The sequence below is a fragment of the Peromyscus eremicus genome, chromosome 18 (genome assembly GCF_949786415.1).
Source record: "Peromyscus eremicus chromosome 18, PerEre_H2_v1, whole genome shotgun sequence".
Classification (NCBI taxonomy): Eukaryota; Metazoa; Chordata; class Mammalia; order Rodentia; family Cricetidae; genus Peromyscus; species Peromyscus eremicus.
The window spans coordinates 21,112,375-21,134,171 of record NC_081434.1 but is presented as its reverse complement, the minus strand read 5'-3'; the positions used below and the strand labels follow the sequence as shown (position 1 = coordinate 21,134,171).

General features: G+C 36.0%; 1 protein-coding gene across 1 annotated transcript in view; it reads right to left on the bottom strand.

Annotated features, from left to right (window-relative positions):
• Positions 1 to 21,797, bottom strand: part of Ptprq (protein tyrosine phosphatase receptor type Q) — a 180,351-nt gene that overhangs the window by 13,441 nt on the left and 145,113 nt on the right. The window contains exons 36-39 of the mRNA XM_059245319.1: positions 13,095 to 13,121; positions 12,348 to 12,429; positions 8,756 to 8,846; positions 3,327 to 3,403 (exon numbers count right to left, since the gene is read on the bottom strand). Coding sequence (XP_059101302.1) covers positions 3,327 to 3,403; positions 8,756 to 8,846; positions 12,348 to 12,429; positions 13,095 to 13,121 — 277 coding nt within the window. The remainder of the gene's footprint in view (positions 1 to 3,326; positions 3,404 to 8,755; positions 8,847 to 12,347; positions 12,430 to 13,094; positions 13,122 to 21,797) is intronic.

Genomic DNA, 21,797 nt, shown 5'->3' with positions numbered 1-21,797 from the left:
TTTCTGGTATCCACCCTTGGCAGCAGAGCCTTCTGCTTGCCCATAAAATCTCATTTTTACTATTGGTCCCATTGAACTGTTTCTAGATGTATTGGTACAACCAGCTACCTGTGAGGCCACAATCTTTCATCTCCTTTTTTTCTCACAGTACATTCTTTATCAAAATGTTCCAGCCTCTCACTAAGTGCAGGATAAAGAAGCACAATTCCCCAGCCTTGCTCAGGGCAGAGGAACATGGGGATGTACTGTCACATGAGCCCAGTGTTAGGTCCTGGATTTCAGTATCTCCTGAATGCTACCTGCTGCTCCCCTTTCTCTTTCCTGGAACCTGGTTTTCTTCACACACACAAATTAATTTAGTACTCCCTTTAGTCCTCTTCCCTTTGCTCCCAGATCCAAAGAAATAAAAATCCTAAAGCCATATCAAGCTATTGTCATTTGCTCTTGGGGATACTTCATGAACCTTCCATTGAAAGTGTCAGCTGGGTGGCAGTGGTGCACACCTTTAATCCCAGCACTCTGGAGGCAGAGGCAGGTAGATCTCTGAGTTCAAGACCAGGCTGGTCTACAGAGTGAGTTCCAAGACAGCCAGGGTTACACAGAGAAACCTTGTCTTGGAGAAAAAAACAAAAAGAAAGTGTTATATAACAAAACTTGTAAATTGGGGGAAACTGAATTGTCACATGTGTTTTCTGAGGTAAAGACAGCCCTAGTTGGAGGTACAGAAGTAAGGAACACTATGGTATTGTTGATATGTATTTGTCCCTTGTTTTTAGTACCTCAAGTAAAGGATGCTTTCCTGGAAAGTATTAGCAATGCAATACACTGCTCACAGTGCTATGCAAACCTGCTTCCATATGGAGTTCCTTTATTAATTTCTGCTTACCACGTAAGTCACAGGAGCTATTTTTTTAAAATAAGATTTCATATATTTTGACATCATCTTATTGTAACAGAACATATGTCTTCAGGCTTCTTAGTTTATTGATTAAAGTATCTCTTTTAAAAGTATGTGTTTATTTTATGTATGTAAGTGCTTTATCTGAATGCATGTATGTGCACCATGCACATGGCTGCTGCCCTCTGAGCTCAAAAAAGAGGGTCAGATCATTGTGAGCCACAATGTGAGTGCTGGAGTAAAACCCAAGTCTTCTTCAAGAGCCACAGGGACTCTTAACTGCTGAGCCATCTTTCTAACCCCTGCTTAAACCACCTTCTCACTTGCTATTGGTTGTATATTGACAACTATACCATTTAGAGAGAACACTAGAGGTTCTGAAATATTACCTTGCTATGTCATCTGTATGCTTGTCATACTTACTAGAATGCACTGTTTCCTTTTTTTATTGAAAATAGATTCTTCCCTCATACAATACATTCCAACCACAATTTCCCCTCCCTCCATTCCTCCCAGCTCCCCCCACCCGCCAACCTCCCCTCTCTCCCAGATCCACTCCTTCAGAAAAGAGCAGGCTTCTAAGAGACAACAACCAAACAGGAGGAAAAAAGATACACTAAGACAAGGCAAGTGCTCATATCAAGGCTGGACAAGGCAACCCAATAGGAGGAAAAGAGTCTCAAGAGCAGGTAAAAGAACCAAAGACATATCCACTTCTACTGTTAGGAGTTCCACAAAAACATCAAGCGAAAAGCCATAAGGTATGTGCAGAAGACCATGTGCAAACTGCTGCAGGCCCTGTACTTGCCACTTCAGTCTCTGTGAACTCACATCATACCCTGTTTGACCATTTATCCCACATTTGAAATAACACTACAGAAATAAGGTATTGATTTGTATCTACTTGTTGGCAAGTTGAAAATAGTACGATGACTTAGCTTGGTCCTATTCTATAACATTGCAAGACATTTGATCAATAGGACAGTGGTTATATTTAAAAATCTAGATATCTAGGCATTATTGCCTAAAGTGGGACTTCAACAGGCTGTAGGGCCTAGCCTACAATTAGAATTAGTAAGCATAAAAGTTCTGTATAATTTTTAGAGAAGAATTGCATATGCCAAAGGCTCAATCATTTGATGAACGAATAAAACATTACAATAATAAATTCACATGGTCATTTCAATAGAGACCTAAAGATCTACTATTAAAACCAGATGAAAACCATATCTTTGCCAATATAATCCCTAATATGATATGCAAAGAAGTCTTCACTTCTCCATTATTTACTCTATTGACAATAAGACCCAATAAAGGATTATAGTTTCAGAGTTAATATTGACTAGTAAGGAATTATAATGAAATCTACACACACACCACTTCATGGAAGTTTGGGAACAATGAATACAATACAGGTATGTTTGATGTAAGGAAAAGGATGAAGTATCATAGAAGGACCTCAAATAAATTGAAAGAAATGGAAGGTCAGTGAGTAGGAAAATACCTAAGAATAGGAAAATAACATAAAACTTGAGAGTGTGCACAGCAGCAGAAATCTTTGAATATCTGTAGGCTCACAAGATGACAATGATTAATCTTCCAGCCTAGCTGAAGCCAGTAGGAAAAAAAACATAAAGGGACTACCTTGAAATTGCATAATAGAGTTGTTTAGAGATAAAGCCATCTACCTTAGGAGAAAATTAATGAATTGATTCCTGGAAACACTTAACAAATAATTAGCAGGGATATTTGGAATACATCCCAAGGTGCAAGGCAAATTAAATGACTATAAGAGCTCTTCCCACTATAAAATGCAGTCCTGGATGACCAGAGGTTTCTGAGCACCAACAGAATGGTGATGAATATGGGCAGAACAAAGAACCACAGAGAAAAAGAGAGATGGAGAACAAATTGGCTTCATTCAGTTTTCAGTCCAACTCAGTAAGATTGATTGTCTCTGATATACCAGAGACTATTGTTTCCCATGTCGATTCATCTATGTTTACTGAGTGGCCAGATGGAATACACATTTTATATCATCATCATCCCTTCGATGGACTCCATATCTCAAAGGAAAAGGTATATAACAAGGTTTTGCACCATATGAACATGATTGTCAATTTGACTGATACTTCACTGACAAAGTGATTAGCTGACCCTGTGTTCAGAGAATATACTAACAAAGCATGTGAAGTGGTGCAAAGGTCAGGTATAGTGAGAAGAAATGTTCTGTCTGCACAAACTAGTGAAATAAATAACGAATTAAAAGCCTGCATAACTCCCATCTCTCAAACACTTATGCATCAAGTTGCTATTAGGAAAATAGCATTTTCCATTCCATAGTGTTTTAATGAATTTGTTGTCTTAAATATTTGGAAATGTATTCATGCTCCATCAAATTATACCATCTATGAAAATAGTAACTTACAGAAACATAGCTGGCATTAATGTAATCTGATCCTGGGATGCTTGCATCAGCAATCAGCTTCACTCTGTTATTATTATCTGAGGAAAAAAAACATAAGAAATTGTAATAGGATTTTCAAATTGCTAAGACTTCTGTACTACGAAAGTAATATAAAAGTGCATGATCTAATAATCTCTATTCATATATGAGTATAACATTTTAAAAATATTCTCTCATGACCCATATTTCTACTATACAAATTATCAATAAGAGCTTGCATGTATTTGTAGAATTCCTACATGTATCATTACAGAATTAGTTTCAAATGTTGTGCCATATGCTGTGTTCTGAAAATTGTTTTTATTTACTTTATCTTTCTACACAATCAAAAGTGTATCTGGTTTGTGTTTTTAAGAAGACATATTGGATTTTTAATATAGTATACCCTATTTAATTATGACTTAAATTGATCCCAATTATCATTCAAAATACTGGAAAACATAATAGAGTTAATCATATAACTGTAAAACTGTATTTGTTCAACATATTGCCAGAAACAAAAGTCCCCAAATCACAGGTGTACCTTTTGTATGTGGAAAGATACTGTCTAATTATCTCTTAATTTTATCAGTACACACTCTGAGAATTAGTTGAACATTTTTTAGGGCATTCACTATACTAATACTCTTATTTTTGTACAAGTTCATCCATAGACTCTTCTGAAACTTGAATACATTTTTCTAATTTACATTTCAGTATTTCAGACTTTCCCTTACTCAGATTTTTTTTTAAAGTAGTGAGATGTAGGTTTACCTTTTACTATTTATTATTATCTGTAACACAATAGTCCCATTTAAAAAATATTCCATTCCTTTTTTTCCCTTGATTTAAAAATTATGATTACTTTTATCATATACTACATTACCCATACATTTAGGTCTAGTTTTAAACTATTCTTTCCCATTACCTGCCTATTTTTCCTTTAATGTAAAATTTCTAGTTATTCTTCTTGAGACTATTTTAAGAAATGCATTCACCAAGTAGATATTCTGTATTCAGTAATGTTTTTTCCAAAAAAAGGGTGCCAGGGTGTTCTTGGGAGTGTGTAGCAAGTTGGTTTTATAACTGTAACATCTACTGATAACTTTAAATACAGGAATCAGAAAATATCTTTGACTAAATAATTCAGAAGTTTGGCTGAATTGTGCGGCTAAGTGGTCTGGTACATGCTTAGCCTTTGCATGGATTTGGGTTATCAGCACAGGGAACAGAAAAGAAAGGCTTTGTGGTCTCCATGGAAGACACATAAGAGGAGAATTGGTTGTGAATGTCTACACAGTCTTGAGTGAATCATTTAGCTTCTCTGGTTCTTACTGGCCTCAACTGTATCATGCAGTGAAAATATTTATTTTGTATAACTCTCTTGATGAAATGTAAAAGCTTACAGAAAATATTCAATACTGTTCTCATGTTCTCCAAGTTTAAGCATATACCCATATTAACTATTTAAACTGTTTTAGTTATATTGTGAGAAATTATGACCAATGCATTGAAACATAGAGATTCCTAATATTTCAACAAATTTCTGCAAATGGTTTGTGTGCTGGTGTTACTGTGTTACTGTGTTTTTTAAGATCTGCCTAATGACATTGCAGCTAGTCTTGTACATCAGGAGGGGAAGCCATTGGGGTGCTATTCACTCGATATGCCTGTTTATAACAAGCTGAGTCAACAGCACTCTCCATTTTTTCTCATGGTGTTGGGATATTAAGGTCACAGTGTCCTGTCAGACAGAGATTTGGAAATCACGTCTGCAAGTATTTGCTGCTAATTCTAGTGTCCTAAAGCCCTGTAAGTTAATATCTTCCAAAAGGCACTGTGATATTTGAAATTCTCTTTCAGACATTACTCAGGGGAAACACAGCATTACTCAAAGCTGTCTCAAGCAAATCTTCAGATTCTATTGAAATATATTCATTCACTATGACGAAAGACACACTTTTCCAGTTTTATGAGTCCTGTGCAAGCACAATGACAACACATAGTCACAAAATCTTGCTTGCTTACCTAGCAACCATTCATGTTTGTGTGTGAAAATATGCCTTGTCTCATACAGACAAGGCTATGACATTACAGATGGACTTCAGCCCTAGCTAGGGATGGGGTCTTGCTGTCTTCAGAATTCAGTACCCTGGGATGTATCACAGTCTTATCCACTCAGAAAGTTATCAGCATTTAAAAGAAAATGATCTATTGATTACTAACCATGAGGACTAACATTTGCTGAATGCTTTCTGTGTTCCAGTACTGGGAAAAGTGATTTATGTGACTTTTTTACTGAATCCTTCTATTAGCCTTACAAGGAACAGACAGTATGTTGGCAGTCACAAAGAACAGGCAGCAACAATCCAGAACTGTGTTTCAGGAAGTCTCATTATTTTTTGTCTTAGCCTCAGTATGGAGGTTTAAGACATTCATTCTCCTTACTCCTTTTTCTTGTTTTGAAGATGAGCATTTACTTCCACCAATCACTCTTGTTCTCTTCCAAACATGAAAGTAATAAGCTTCAGGAGGGGAACGGGATGGTGGAGCTGGAACAGGGACAGAGCGTGAGAGCGATGGAAGAGATACCATGATAGAGGGAGACATCATGGGGATAGGGAGAAACTTGGTGGTAGGGAAGTTCCCAGGAATCCACAAGGATGACTCTAGCTTAGACTACTAGCAATAGTGGAGAGGGTGCCTGAACTGGCCTACCCCAGTGATCAGATTGGTGAGTATCCTGTTGTCATAGAGCCTTCATTCAGTAACTGATGGAAACATGCTGAGATCCATAGCCAAGCACTAGGCCAAGCTCCAGGAGTCCAGTTGAAGAGTGGGAAGAGGGATTCTATGAATAAGGGGGGGGGGGGTGTTAAGATCATGATGGAGAAACCTACAGATACAACTGAACCAAGCTAGTGGGAACTCATGAACTTTAGACCAACAGCTGTGGAGCCTCCATGGGACTGGACTAGGCACTCTGCATTAAGTGAGACAGTTGTGTAGGTTGGTCTATTTAAGAGTCCCCTGGCAGTGGGAATCGAATCTATCCCTGGTGCATGAACTGGCTTTTTGGAGCCTATTACGTATGGTGGGACACCTTGCAAAGCCTTGATGCAGGGGGAAGGGATTGAACATGCCTCAGTTGAATGTACCAGGCTTTGCTGACTCCCCATGGGAGGCCTTACCTGGAGGGGATGGGGAGTAGAGGTGGGAAAGGCTAGGGGCAGGGGAGCGAGAGGAGGGAAGAGGGGGATCTGTGGTTGGTATGTAAAAAACATAAAAAATTTCTTAATGAAAAAAGTAGTAAGCTGATGGTCTGAATTTTCTTTCAGCCAAAATGGGGACTAGATTATTATCTTCATTACAAAAGAATGAAACGTTACAACAAACTATTAAGGAACTCAAATTTTCATGCTTCAAGTCAGAAACTTCTTAGAAACTAGTTAAACTTATTTGAGTTACTTTGTATGTGTTGACATACTGCAAATTAGTACCAACTTTATAATATAGCTAGAACTAACTACTAATGAATTCATGGTAGTTGCCTTTTGATACGAGTATAATATTTACTGACACCGAGTGCCACTTGAATAAGCACGTTGCAAGCAGTCTAGAAAAAATTCAGTGCAAACACCTCTAACAACATGGACATTACCACTTAAATTGTATCCAATCAAGTAAATTTTCTTAAAGTTAGAATAAAGCCGGGCGGTGGTGGCTCACGCCTTTAATCCCAGCACTCGGGAGGCAGAGCTAGGTGGATCTCTGTGAGTTCGAGGCCAGCCTGGACTACCAAGTGAGTTCCAGGAAAGGCACAAAACTACACAGAGAAACCCTGTCTCGAAAAACCAAAAAAAAAAAAAAAAAAAGAATAAAAAGCATTTTACACTACCTATGGTGGGACAACTTGCACAACCTTGAGGCAGGGGGAGGGGCTTGGACCTGCCTCTACTGAATGGACCAGGCTCTGCTGCCTCCCCGTGGGAGGCCTTACCTTCTTGTAGGAGGGGATGGGAGGGATTGGAGGGGAAAGGCTGGAAGGGCAGAAGGAGGGAAGAGGGGGAATCTGTGATTGGTATGTAAAATGAATAAAAAATTACTTAATAATAAACAATGTATTTAAAAGCACGTTAAAAATGGTCAGGCATTTAGAGATTATCAGTCATATTCTTTACTTCTCACATCACAGTTTTGCTGTCTTGCTTCTGAAGTCATTTTCTTCTCCTTGGTTTTGTTGCAGAAGGAACCTGCAGTGGATAATGCTATTTATTTTTCATTCTATTCTACTTCCTAGACACGGCAGGTTGTGTGGATTATAACCTCTGATACACAGTCCTCTAAATTCAGTTGCCTTTGAGAATAATTTATTCTCTAGTACCAGCCTGTGTTCTGCTTCTTCCTGTATAAATTCTACATGGGATTATAGTCGCCTTTAAGTTAACACTTCCCTAGCTAAAAGGGCTGTGGGAATTTCCTCAGTATGTTTATTTATTTGTTTGTTTATTGAAGTGCTAAGCTTGTGCATGCTGGGAACCCTTCTATCAATGAACTATAATCCCAGTTCTTTGCAAAACCTTTTTAAAGATTGAGGCAGGGTTTCACTACGTTGCTCGGGTGGATCTTGAATTCCTTAGGTAGAAAAAGCTGTTCTTGAACTTTTGGTCTCCATGTTCAAGCCTCTGAATTACTTGAGAGTACAGGGCTGCATCACCTGGCCTGCTTCCCAGTATACATTGGAACAAAGTTTCAGGACATCAAAATTCTTAATGTCTTAATATAAAATGCATTGGATCAGAATTCTACTAAGCAGGAACATGCATTCAAAGACTAAAAATACAGACATATTAGTAACACAGGGATATCAAATCTTCCTCTACAAGTAATCATTGATTCTTAAAGCAACAACATTTTTTTTCCTTGAATTGAAAAATGGAGTTGTCCTACAGCAAGGTATAGTACTGCCTTTCTGCAGAAACAATTCCAGTAAACACACATTGACTCTATTCATCAACTAGTATTTTGCAAGGCATTTTAATGTTCCATAAGACTACTATGCTCTTAGGGAAATTTAATACACAAAGCGAAGTGTGAATTTCCCTTCGATTTAAGACATGCTCAATAGGAAGATGTTAAAAGAGTTAAATTACAAAGCTAAGAAGCAGGTCAATCTACAGTTTCTTGCACCTGCATAAATGAACCTTGTGTGAACAAACTGAAAACCATGTAAATTAACTTCAGTAATTAGGAACAAAGCAAACGTGATACAACTTGAAAGTCACCACTAATGCAATGTATTATTGTAATTCAATTAATGCGTAAGGAAACATTAAACAAATGCTAACAGTTAAGATGGTGGGCATTTGGAAATACTTTATAGTTAAAACATAAATGAGACTTGCACATACATGGTTTTATGTTTGGAAAGCGATTTTTTGCTCTGTTCCAAGGGAGATCAGCATCAGTTGAAGAAAGATCTTGAAGAAATTTCGGTAATTCCTGTAGAAAAAAAGTCATTGCAAAGTTTAAACTTGGTAAATATGAAATTCTGCCTAGTAAAACACAATTCCTTATTCTAAGCCCTTTGTTTGTTTAGTTTGTACGTATATGTTCACACGTGTGTGTGTGTGTGTGTGCATGTGTGTGTATGTGTGTGTGCATCTACATATTAAAGGGTAGGGAACAACCTTGGGTGTCATTCCTCAGGAGCCATAGGTCCATTTTATTTTATTACCTTAAAGAAAAATCTCTCATTGGCCTGAGGCTTACCAAGTAGGTTATACTGTGTGGTCAACTAACCTCAGGAATCTATCTGTGTCCATGTCCCCAAAGCTGGAATTACAAACGATAGGCAGCTTTTACATAAAGCTCTAGGTATCCAATTCATTGGCCTACTGAACTATCATTCCAGTCATAAATGGTTTTGGTTTTTATTTATTTTTAATTTTGTGTCACTGATACCGGGGATTGAATCCTGAGCCTTGTGCTTGGCATACAATCTCTATTGCAGAGCTATTCTCCCAGGCCACAATTTTTAAATTTTTAATTAAACAGCTCCATCATAGATATGGGAACAAGGTCAAATGAATAGCAATGATTTTTCCTAAATGTCACCATTACTATTCTGAATGATTTTGATCAACCAGAATATGGCATTCCCTTGTGATAATTTCATTGAACTCTGGAGAGCACTAAGGTGCCACATGCTACCCATGGCTTCATCAGGTGCACACAACTGTTGTTATTTAATATGTTAATGCCTCTTTAGAGGGAAGAAGGGAGTTGAATGATTTATTTTTTGTTTTTTCTCCCCAGACAGTGTGATTTCATGCCTATTAATTGGTACAACCCTGGTCATTTTGAGAAGATGTCAAAGGTCAATACTGCACTCCGTTGGCCTCGTTAAATTGATAGTGGAATGCAAAGGTGAGATTTAGAATGAGCCAATACAGATGACAGTTTGGAAAGATCTACTGTTGATGTTTGAAAGAAAAATGCTGCAGTCTGTCTGTCTTTCTCTTTCCAATGCATCTTTAAGGAAGCTGGTGGAAGAAAATGTATTGATTATTTTCTTGGGCTGATGATTGCCATTATGAAATGATTCTAATTTCTGTAATGATAATACACTGTGTTTTCCACTTTAATGTAATTATACATTATTTCTTTTTATTCAACAATTCTCCCTTCTACAAAAAAAAAAGATCCTAAAGAGTTCTTTTCATATCGGTATATATCATGGGCAAGACTGGGTATAACCAGCAAGGCTTATTAAAAGTTAACAAAATAAAAAGACCCAAAATAACTTCCCTGTGTCAAGGTTATAGAAGTATTGAAAGGGGAAGGGGAAGGAAAGTTGTGTTGAAAATTGACTTGAAAATGATAGAGTTTGGAATGTTTTCCCATCCAAGTTTCCATTTATAGTTTTAAGTGACCGTGGCTCTGGTGGCCCACACTCAGTCATCAGGCTGATAGTTTGAATAGCATCATGATACTGGGTGGTCTTATTCTTATTTGGATGTAGAACGTCAATGATCTTCCTTAAGTAGGTCTTTCTGCTCCTGTTTCATGTCTTCTCAGTGGGAACAAGATGAGCAGATTATTTTCCCCTCCTCCTGCTTCTGTATTTATTCTCTATCTCTGGAATAGTTCCCCCTTTATCTTCTCATTGGGATTCAGCTCATGCTACCATTTGTCTGAGACATCACCATTTTTATTAGTCTTTCCTAACCAGTGTTCAGCGTTGATCCTCACATCTTTATACACATCTCAATCATGACACATTTGTCCTGTTTGAAACATGTCTCTCATCTCTACAGTTCTTACTCTAATCTGAGTTTATGTGTGGTAGGGAGTATCATCCTAGTAACTGATATTTGTACCAAGCACTTTCCACACACTCTATACATAGTAACTTTAGTATTCTCAATTCAGTGAGGCAGATATTATTATTTTTTTTGCAAATGAAGATACTGAGGGGCAGAGGGATTAGGTAACTTGTCTAAAGCTATTTAGCTTGTAAATACTAAACTGATGAATACCAATGTGTCAAACACATTGCGTGCCATAGTACAAACTCTAAAAAAGAACTAACTAAAGGACAAGAAAATAGAAAATGAGTTCAAAGATTAGTCAAAATTGTGCATCCAATATATGTTTATTATGTTATAATAATTTTGATTTAAAAAATTAATAAAGCATTAGGATAAGAATAATTTGTTTTTTTTAAAACAAAAGAATAACATGGCTCCCCCCAAAAAAGCTAGAATTTTTCTTAACACACGAAAATACATTTGCTAATAAGACTATTCATCTACTTAGTCATGAATAATTCAATTATGTTTGCCCCTATTCTAGTAAAATTACACTTTTGCTCCTGAGAAATGGAAATTTCTTTCTATATAAATGATAAGGGAATTTCATGGCTCCCTTGATTTTGCTAAGTCCAGACCAGTATTACTTAAGAAGCATAACCAGCCAGCGGCAGGGGGCCCCATTCATCTTCTCACATTCTCGTTATTACTCCCTGAGAAACTGAAATTTTATAATCCTGAATTATTTAAGCCAATTGTCTGACTCTTTGTTTCAGAAGTTCACACACTAAGAAATTCACAGAAAAAAAGTAGAAGTAGACTTTTGGGTACACTATAAAATCTACTTCACTTTCGCCATGCAAAATAGATTGCCATCTCGATAAGGTACTTACGAATCCCAAAATAGACTATAGCTCTAACCTTTACGTTTCTCAATAATTTCAATTCTATTGATATACAATACTCAGCTAATTAATAAAAATACTGTATCAAAAGAAACATGAGAAGATTGTTAAAAAGTGAAATTATTTTCAACTTTAAAATAACTTAAACAATGAGGTCTTAGTTTTACATATCTCCATGTAGGATAAAGCATTTATTTAATCATAACTTAGAAAGACTGTATTGAATGTAGATATACTTGTCTATATTCTGATAGTCCTAGAATTTGTAATGATATTTGCAATATCTACAAATGTCCAGCTCTGTTCCCTGATCATTTTACACTACCAATGTACATGAAGTAGCACTCATTATATTCGGTATTCAATGTACTTATAGTAAAATGCAACATGTGATCACTAAGGGCCTAAATCTGACACAATTATTTCAAAGTAAACTACATTTACAGTACTATCTAAAGCTCACACACAAAAACAAACTAATGAATCCATCACTCTGCATTTCCTCCTCCATCAGGATGAAAGAGCAGGGAGCTGGGGCCAGCCTGCCATTGCGGGGAGGCCTGAAGAAGATCACCTTCTCTTGACACAGTAGGTGAATACTCTGATGAGGCTGCCCCAAAGGCCACCCAGGGTAACATTACTATCTAAACAATCAACCTGGTAATTGGGTATTGATTATCAAGGCTAGAGTCCTGCGTGGCCTCGCATGCTTAAAATGGACGTGAAATGTGACACAGGAAACTACTGGAGGTCTTGCAATGTTGTGACAACTGCGGGTAACATACCGAAAATTCCTCTTGAAACTTTAGGTTGTTGTTTGTGCAAAGCTCTTCGACATGTTGCAGGAAGGATTTCTTGCTTATTGGCCTCCAAGTAAAGAAAGGTATTAAATGGAACCGTGTTAGCTTATGTTCTTTTTCTTAAGGGAAAGCTTGGGCACTGATTGCACTGTTAACATTTAAGCAACAAGGACACTGTAAAACCCTAGTCACATAGTCCTTTCAAGTCAACCTGTCCTGTTTACAAAAGGAGCTTTTCCTCTTTAAATTCACTTTCTTTGCATTCATCACGCAAAATTCTTTCAATTTTTCAGTGACTTCAAAAGAAAGACTTAGCATTTTAATGAACAAAAGTTTTCAAGCAAATGTGAGGGCATGAAGTTATCATTGACTCTTAAATGCACATAATACCTCTCTGTCATACAGAAGAATTTTACACATTACAAGGTTTTAGAAGATATAAAATATTGCAGTGACCTCATTCTCATAATGATATGGCTTTTAAGCCCAAAGGAGTTTAAATATCCCCATATTACTTCCCAAGTTAAAATACAGACATGCAGGCTTCACCCCAGAGAGAGAGAAAGCATTTCTCCAGTTACCATGCAATTAGTCATGCTTTTATGATTTATATCCAGCTTAAAGGTTTTTCCAACAAACATTCAGAAAGAGAGCCACACATTAAGAGTCATTGAGCCAGTGAATCTAAAAAGTTGATATTCAAAAAGAAGGGGGAAAAGTTCACAAACTTACTTGATGGATTTTCTATAACTAAGTAACCTGCAACAGAACCATGTTAGATGTATTGTGAGTGGGAGTGGATGGCTCATTCTCAAAGAGTTCTAAGTTAGAATCAGAAAATTATTGTAAATCAATAATGTATAAGTACAACATGGCTTCAACTAACATGCAATTCTTAATTTCAAAACTTAATTTTGACTAGGTTAGCTTCTCTTCCCAGTATAAAGGTTGCATTATCATTTAAGACAATGCGCTGAAAGAAGGCTACCTTTTAATATATTGTAAATAATAGTTAATACAGATACAAGAAGTATTTTATTTATAAAGAGTGTGGAATATGTGAAACAGAAGTTATTCAAAATTACATTACATTGCCCAAATTTTGTTTCATGACTGAGTTTTGGTTAATATACAGCCAAAACAATCACATTTTATCCGTTTCAACTACTTTATGTACATTTTGTGACAGGTCATTGACAAAGTTAAACTCTGAAACATGAGATATTTTAACAGAAAAACAGATAATGCAACACACACTTAGAGATATGTTCCCTGTTAAATATCATGCACAACAAATTTGCACTGCAAAAAAAACCACAAAAGGCACAAATATATACACAAACAAAATACAGAAGGAATATTACAAATTATTTTACAATGACCTCCAAGTAAAATATTTCTTGGAATACGTGTTTTTAAAGTCATGGATGCATGAAACAAAATAATTGGATTGAAGAACAAACAAGACATGATGACTAACTATTATGAAAATTATCCCAAAGACTTGTGTCCAATGGAGAAAACAAATCAAAAAAGAATGTATCTTATGACAAAAAAAAAAAAAGAGTTAATGGAACTTGTCGGGATGAAGTAGCAGGTATTATGAAGCTGGATATTAGAATTCTAAGTCAGTGGTGGGCATGTCAAAGAGAAAATGGCCTCCTACTTTCTCCTAGTGTGTGCTGCTAGAGCATCCTAGCATCATCCTAACATAGACAAAGCGGTAAAGGCTGAGCTGAGGATAAGCCAGATAAGGTGAAGAGTTTCCCACAGCAGCCTAAAGCACTTTCAAGAAGGCAATAGAGAGCTCCTTACCATAGCTTCAGGGATTCAGAAATGGCTGAGTGGGTTGTTCAATCAGAAAAACTTTGGTTTAAGTGGAGAATATAAAACAGAGCAGCTGGAAATGTGAGGCACTGGAGGTAATAGACATATGCCATAGAGACAGGTGCAATAATCCATGCCTGTTGGAAATGTGTTAGGCCAGGCAAATCTTGATTACCTGCACATGAGAAATGATGGGGATCTTTGCAATTGAGACATCCATTTTCACACTACTGCATGGAAATGGAAACTCTTGATCTGAATGTAGATGACAGATTCTGTACCTAGCAGAGCCAAGATTAAGGCTGGACTAGAGAAATGTATTTTACTTGTGTAATTGAACTCTGAGATGGATGCTACTTTTGGGGAAGTCATGAACAAGGAATTAATAAAATCAATTCATGTTTGTGAAGAGATATGAAATATGAATAACATGAAGTATAAATAAGTAAGACCTAGAAAAAAGGTATTATTATTCACATTCTTGCTTTTTCAGTAATGAACTCTATCCTTCACTTACAACTTATAAATAAGGAAAATATTATTTTTCTAAGGCCATTTTTTCTCAGTGAAAAATTATAAATTTCCTTTAATTTTACTCTTTATTTTTCATGAAACATTCCTCTATAGATTCTAATTTTAAATTTCAACAGCTAACTATGAAATTGGATTGTGCATTCATGCCTCATTATAAAATATGATCTTACTGACTTCAAATATTGCTCCATCATCAGCTATGCTCTCTTGAACAGGTTTCTTTCTCCCTCCCCCCTCCCCCTTCTCTCCCTTTTTCCCTCTTTCCCTCTCTCCCTCTCTCTTTATTTGGTTTTCAAGACAGAGTTTCTCTGTGTAGCCCCAGCTGTCCTGGAACTCACTCTGTAGACCAGTCTGCCCTCGAACTCAGAGATCCACCTGTCTCTGCCTCTCTAGTGCTGGAATTAAAGGTATGTGACACCACTACTCCATTAGCAGGTTTTTAACGTTTTGGTACTGACCTTGACTACAGATCCACCTCACATGCTGTTCCTCAGATCCTCATTTTCTTCTAATGGTCCTTCATCTTAATTCCATGTGCTTTATCCACAACCAAATTCTACTTATTTCTTAATATCTGATTCCAAAATTAGTGCCCAGTGGGCCTCATCTAATGGCAAAGACTAGGAAATAATGTTTTCTTTCTGTGCTATCTGATTTCTAAGAACAAATAACTTTATACTGTGTGCGATAGATATTTTAGTCCATGTACTAAGAGTGCATGCATTTATATTCATATATACTTGACAGTCCAGACAGAACTAACACTCAGCTTACTTGATAATCTTCATAATTTATTTATAATAATAATGAACCCATTATTAAATATAAAATCATGACTCCAGACACACTGAAGGCAAGTTAGAAATGCTCTAGCTATTGTGAAATGATACCGGAATTGAATGGATTCTTTCACTCCATTCTTAGGAAACTGAATTTTCAGGAGGTCATAAACTAACATTTGAAATAAGTGTAATCATTAGATTTACCAATAACAAATAACAAATTCTTAATAAAGCCCCTATATTTTTTTATATTAGGTCTCCTAACATTAAAATATAGCAGCTGCTAGACACTTAGAAATAGAACAACAAAATTGTGTTTGCCTTCTCAAGTGAGAAGAAAAGAAAAAAAACTTCCTAGATATGGTAGAACACACCTTCCATAGCATCACTTGGGAGGCTGATGCAGGAGGATCTCAGGTACCCTGCTACAGCCCCACAAATGAAAGAGAAGAAAGAAAGAAAGAAAGAAAGAAAGAAAGAAAGAAAGAAAGAAAGAAAGAAAGAAAGAAAGAAAGAAAGAAAGAAAGAAAAGAAAGCAAGCAGTAGGGAAGGAGGGAGGAAGGAAGTAAAGAAGGAAGAAGGAAGGACGGTTGGCTCAGATATGGCTTTATTTCCTTTCCTATCACTTACTTTATCTAAACTCAATAACCTTTTTGTAATCATTTTTCACAATTATCTTTATGTTACATAAGAAATAGGGCTTCTAAACTCCTAAATTTTTGGTAAATTTTAGTCTATGCTTATGCCACAATTATGTATAAATAAAAAACTTGAAATCTTTATATAAGTAGCTGAAATAGAGAAGGTATTTCAGAATATATACCCAGCTATCTCAAATAGAAATTTGATTGCTCCCTCTTGTTGATGTCTGTACTGCCCACACCATTGCTCTGATTCCTTAGCATCATGTTATGTGGCTGTATTGGATTCCTATGTGCTGCATAGCTATATTCCTACCTTAGATGATGTCATTTACATAATAAATCATAAGCAATATTAATTATATTAATTATTAATAATAAATAATAAAAATAAAATTTCTTTATCTTCCAGATCCTGAATTTTTATTTTTACCAGAAAACATTAATTTGGAAAATGTATGGTTAGAAATGAAGGTGTGACCAACTGTTAGAAAAATGCATTGACATGTTTATCACTGATAGAATAGTTGAATTCCTTGTAGAGCTAGACTGGTTGTATAGGCCTTAAGAAACTCACTGAGATTGTGAGTAAAACCCAACAATATTAGTTCAATAATGATACGTTCAAATAAAGTAACCTAAGGGGGCATCTATACTCAAGTATAGAATTTATTTTAATTAAAAATTTAAAACTTTTAAAAATCATTGAATGAAACTCATTTTCACATTAGGACAGTGCTCATATTCACTTTTGGTAGTGAGGATAACTGTCAAATTATATTAAGTTCATTTAGTGGATAAATCAAGCTTGGAATTGGCCAGATTTTTGTAAGATTACCGACCACTTTTCAATATAAAGGGCTAAATACTTTTATTACATGAATCTTTTCATTACCTAAGTTCTAGCTGCCTTAAATCCTATGTCTTTCAGTAGAAAGAATATTATTTCACAGCTCAGCTCATTACTTGAAGGTCTATCAAAATCTTAAATTCTGCTCAGATTACTCTTATGGACCCAGAGAGCAACCATTTATTTATGTTGGCAGTGGTGATGAAAGACCATATTGTCAGGGACTCAGCTTTCTCTCAAGGCCAATTAGTTGAAATCTATAGGGAATTAAAATATAGCGTTTATAGAGATAAGTACACAATGAGAGTAGAGAAACAGCTCAAATCAGCATTAACAGTGGTACAGGACAAGTTGAGAAATTTGTTTTTCCCCCTTAAGCAGCTTAATAAGGTTAAAAATAAAATAAGATAAATTACTGATTTGATAAAATATATGGATTGTACACTAAACACGTCCTAACTATTCAAATAACAAATTAGAAAAGAATCTCTCCAGTAAAATATATGTTAAATTTTCTAGGTTTTGAGAAATACTGGTTTTGTGAAATTATAAGTTTTTTAATATGTTTTTAACTTTATGTATTTCACCAATCCTAATTATTCCTAGGGTTTAATCTGCCTCTTTGATGATATTCTGTCACTTGTCCGAAGTATCATCAGTCTTGATTTTAGATAGTTCTTAATTCCTTCCTATCCTAATGTTTTAAATCTGTTTTGGGCTTTTTTCAAATCCTTTTCATCCTTTTGGCAAATCAACCAGTAATTGTTCTGTGGGTCTCAACAAAAATTCAAAAGATTCTGAGCATTGGCTGTTAACACTGATTCTAACACTGATTCTAAGGGAGACATAACCTTGCTCAGGGAGCAATCAGTGACAGACAGGTTGCTATTCCTCTCCTTCAGGCAAGGGGAATGGCATCTAGATGAGATAAGAAGGCAGCATCCTCCCTGCTGCCAACCAGTTGAGGTGAGACTCCCTGCTTGGCAGGCATCACACTTTGCTTGTTACAGAGCCACTCTACATTAGCACATTTTAAAACAAATTCTTGACAGATGTTTTATTTCACTAACTGTGGGCCCAGATTATTTATCTCAAAAGCAACTAGAGAGGAGTAGAGAGTCACGAGGAGAACTGTGCACAGCTGTGTTAAGAGATGGGTGAGTGCCCTCAGTGCAGATGTAATGGAAAGGAAGCAGAAGATCTCACATCCTGTACAAGAAATCTTCTGCCCTGAGCTATCTGCAAGGGCTGCAGGTAATCAATGGAAGCCCTGGGTAAGAGCTGAGGAAGCACCACAGAAATCATATGTAGAAGATGAGATCCACTGCCACCATGTATGGGTGGGAAGGAGTCATGTGAAAATTCATTCACCACAAATACTAAGCTCAGACCCAGTCTTCACCAATTCTGGGAGAACCCCTGAGGTACTAATTGCAAGAAGAGAAAACAACAGAATCATTCTATTTTATGATGATGCCAAACATTAACTGGAGTTAAATTAACCAACCAATACGCCATGAATCAACAATTCCCAAAGGTCAGCTTATAATGCTGGTTAGAAATGGATAGTTTATGTGTAACATGATCAATGAAGTCTTTAGTGTAAGAACATCTTACATTGATAAGCATTATGCTATCAGGGAAATTCTTTGAAAATGAAATGTTTCATAGAACTTCTAATTCTGTCTATGTTAACCCGCTCCCTTGTTAAACTAAAATAGATTAATGCTATTTTTAATTCCAAAATATCAAGTGTGCCTAGAGCAGAAAAGGCCTATTCCCTTTTATTTTAATCACAGTGTGTATTATACATTATCAAGTAGGATGGTGGGTGTCATGGCGTCATATTGCCTTATGGTTTATGGATACTCACTCCTCTCTAGTAGGTTTGTGATTTTGAAATCAAATGCCATTTCATCCTCTGCTTCCATCCAAACAATTCACCTCTAGACATTTATTATCTCTAGAACTCTAATTTAGCTGTGTGCCATTCCCTGCTTTTATTAATAATATTATTAAATTCATGCTGCTATACTTGTGCCAGGACACAAAAGGGATTACCAAGCATTAGGGTAGTTCCTGGAAGTGCACGTGATTGGTTACCTACTGGTCAGGACAGAAACTAAAGTTTCATAAACGATAGTTAGAGATAGTTAGATAGTTAGATAGAGGACAGGAAAAGCCATCCTGTTGGTCCTTACAGATTGACACCTGCACTTGGAGAAATGGGCTTGTGTGAAGTATTCTCCATCATCATATGGGAAATTAAACTCTTATGTCACAGAGGTATGGTAGGAGAATGAAAAGCCTGTGAAGAAATCTAGATGATAACCCGATTTACCATCAAAACTATCCCATCATAGGAACACAACATATTCTCATGACATACACATTGTAAGTCAATGTGTGTTTTGGTAAGAATTTTACCATAGCAACAGCATGCAGGCTTAAAGAGAACACATCACAAGAAGAACGCGTTTTCTTTTCTTTCTGGCCTCGGAAAGAATGGCATATTAAGCAACAAAATGCTCAATATCATGTATTTTAAAATAGATAGCACACCACCTGGCAAAACCAAAATAATCACAGCAGAACTCTGCATTACCACACAACTTACTGGATGACAAAAATCTCCTTGCGTCTAAAGAAAAATGAAGAGTATCTGGAAGTAAAGATTCATTATTCATTTAGTGCACAATACCACATTATCTTCTATTTGCCATTATGGGAACATGGGCATTGGTTATCTCACTGTTCATTCTACTTGCAAGGAATTGTATTACGGACTCAGATATTTTTGCCACTGTTTACAAGAAGATCTTAAATTCAGAACAGATGTGAAACTAATGATCAGAATCTGGCAAGCAAAGATGGCAATCTATGTGCAAACAATTTTACATTTAGTTCCTTGTGTCTATTACAGTTTATTTTATTTTGAAACAGCACTTCACTATGTAGCTCTGGCTCACCTGGAATGCACTATGTAGACCAGATTATCTTCAAGTTCAGATATCTGCCTGTCCTTGCCTAACAAGTCCCAGGATTAAAGACTCATACCACCAATCCCAGAAGATACTTGCTAAAGTCAAAATAAAAATTGCTCTTCTACAGTTTTCTAGTTTTCTCAAATTTTTTCTACACTAAAAACTTGCTTATAAAAATAGTAACTATTACGTTGTTAATTTCTATATATGAGAGTGGAATAGTTTTTAATTTTACAAATACATGTAACAGTAACAATGGTTGGTAAACTGCATTTTGACATATAGTTTGCAAAACATATTCATACAATTATATTATTTATTAAATTAAATTATATTTTTTAAGTAGTGGAGATGAGTCTATGGCTTCAAGATAGGTAGATAAGTCCCATTTGACTTAGTTATTTGCCCAGGATTTTTCTTTTCTTTTCTTTTCCCTTTCTTTCTTTCCTTTTTATTTTGTTGTTGTTTGTTTGTTTTGGTTTGGTTTTGTATTGTTTTTAGACAGGATCTTAGTAAGTTGTACAAGCTGGCCTTGAATTCTGACTAAGGATATAAAACATTTTCTCAGCACATCTCTTAAAGTTCTCATAGAATTAGTGGGTATTAATTTTTTTTAACTTCTTTGGGAAAAAGAGTATAATGTGGAGAATGGATCCTTAAACTCTTTGCGAAACAGAGTGGAATATAATTAAATAATAAACATTTATATAATATGATGAGTTTTAAAATATAAGCACATGGTAGAATGCAAACATGTTAAATAATTTCATAATATAAACCCTCAAGTCTCAGCATGATGCACTACTAAGCATCTTGACTTTGTTTATATCAATCACATAACTCCTTAAAATTAATACTGTCCTTACTGATGAATGCTTTCTCTTGGATAGGTGAAGAGATACAGCACTGAGGACAGATGCAAGCTCACTTGAACAAGAAAACGCTGGCAGTTTGGAAGAGTGCACCCATGACCTGGGTGGAAAACACGTGTGAACTGGTAGATTTCAAGGACTCTGTGTTCCTTCTTGCAGATAGTTGGCATTTGGCATAAGGTACCCCGCCATTTAGGGAGAAAACCTGAACTCCTTGACTCTTCATTTCCAGAATTAAACTTTTATTTCTGACTTAGAACGTACTTATATTGTGAAGCGCCTCAAAGACTGCCAAGGTTTTCAGCAGTCCACTGATGACTAGCTCCCATGCAAATGTGCCTAATGCACTAATTTTCAGTCATTATTTTTTTAAACCTTGTCTTACCTCTCAGTGACTTTACTAGCATGAAAACTTTAATGATTTTCTCTACTAAATCCAGCAGATAATATTTATTATGGGTCATTGGTACATATAAGTCTTTTTTTGTATTGTTTCAGAATGGATGGGACCCAACTCTATGAAGGACACTCAGCAGTAGATAAGGATAGGGAAGGAAAGAGAAGTTCAGTCGATCCATAGAGAAGATTTTTATAACATAAACTCTGCGGTTCTACACGCAAATGGTAAAGCAAAAAGAATGGAAATTAAAGTTTCAATTTCTTTACTATTTGAATAATAATTTTCTGTGATGCAGAAATAAAATATACTTAAAACATTCTTTTGCTCTTTTAGGTTTTAACAAATATCGTGATATATAGATAAAATAACACGAAGCATGAAAATCAATAAAGAGCCAAAGCCCTTGAATTATAAATGCCCACTAATAAAGAACTGGTAGAGACCTGGCCCACATTTCTATGACTCGAAACCTCTCTGTAGCTGCCAAGATACTCATTACCAGAATAAAAAGTCAAAAAGAAAACCACACAGTTTCCTAGCTGTGT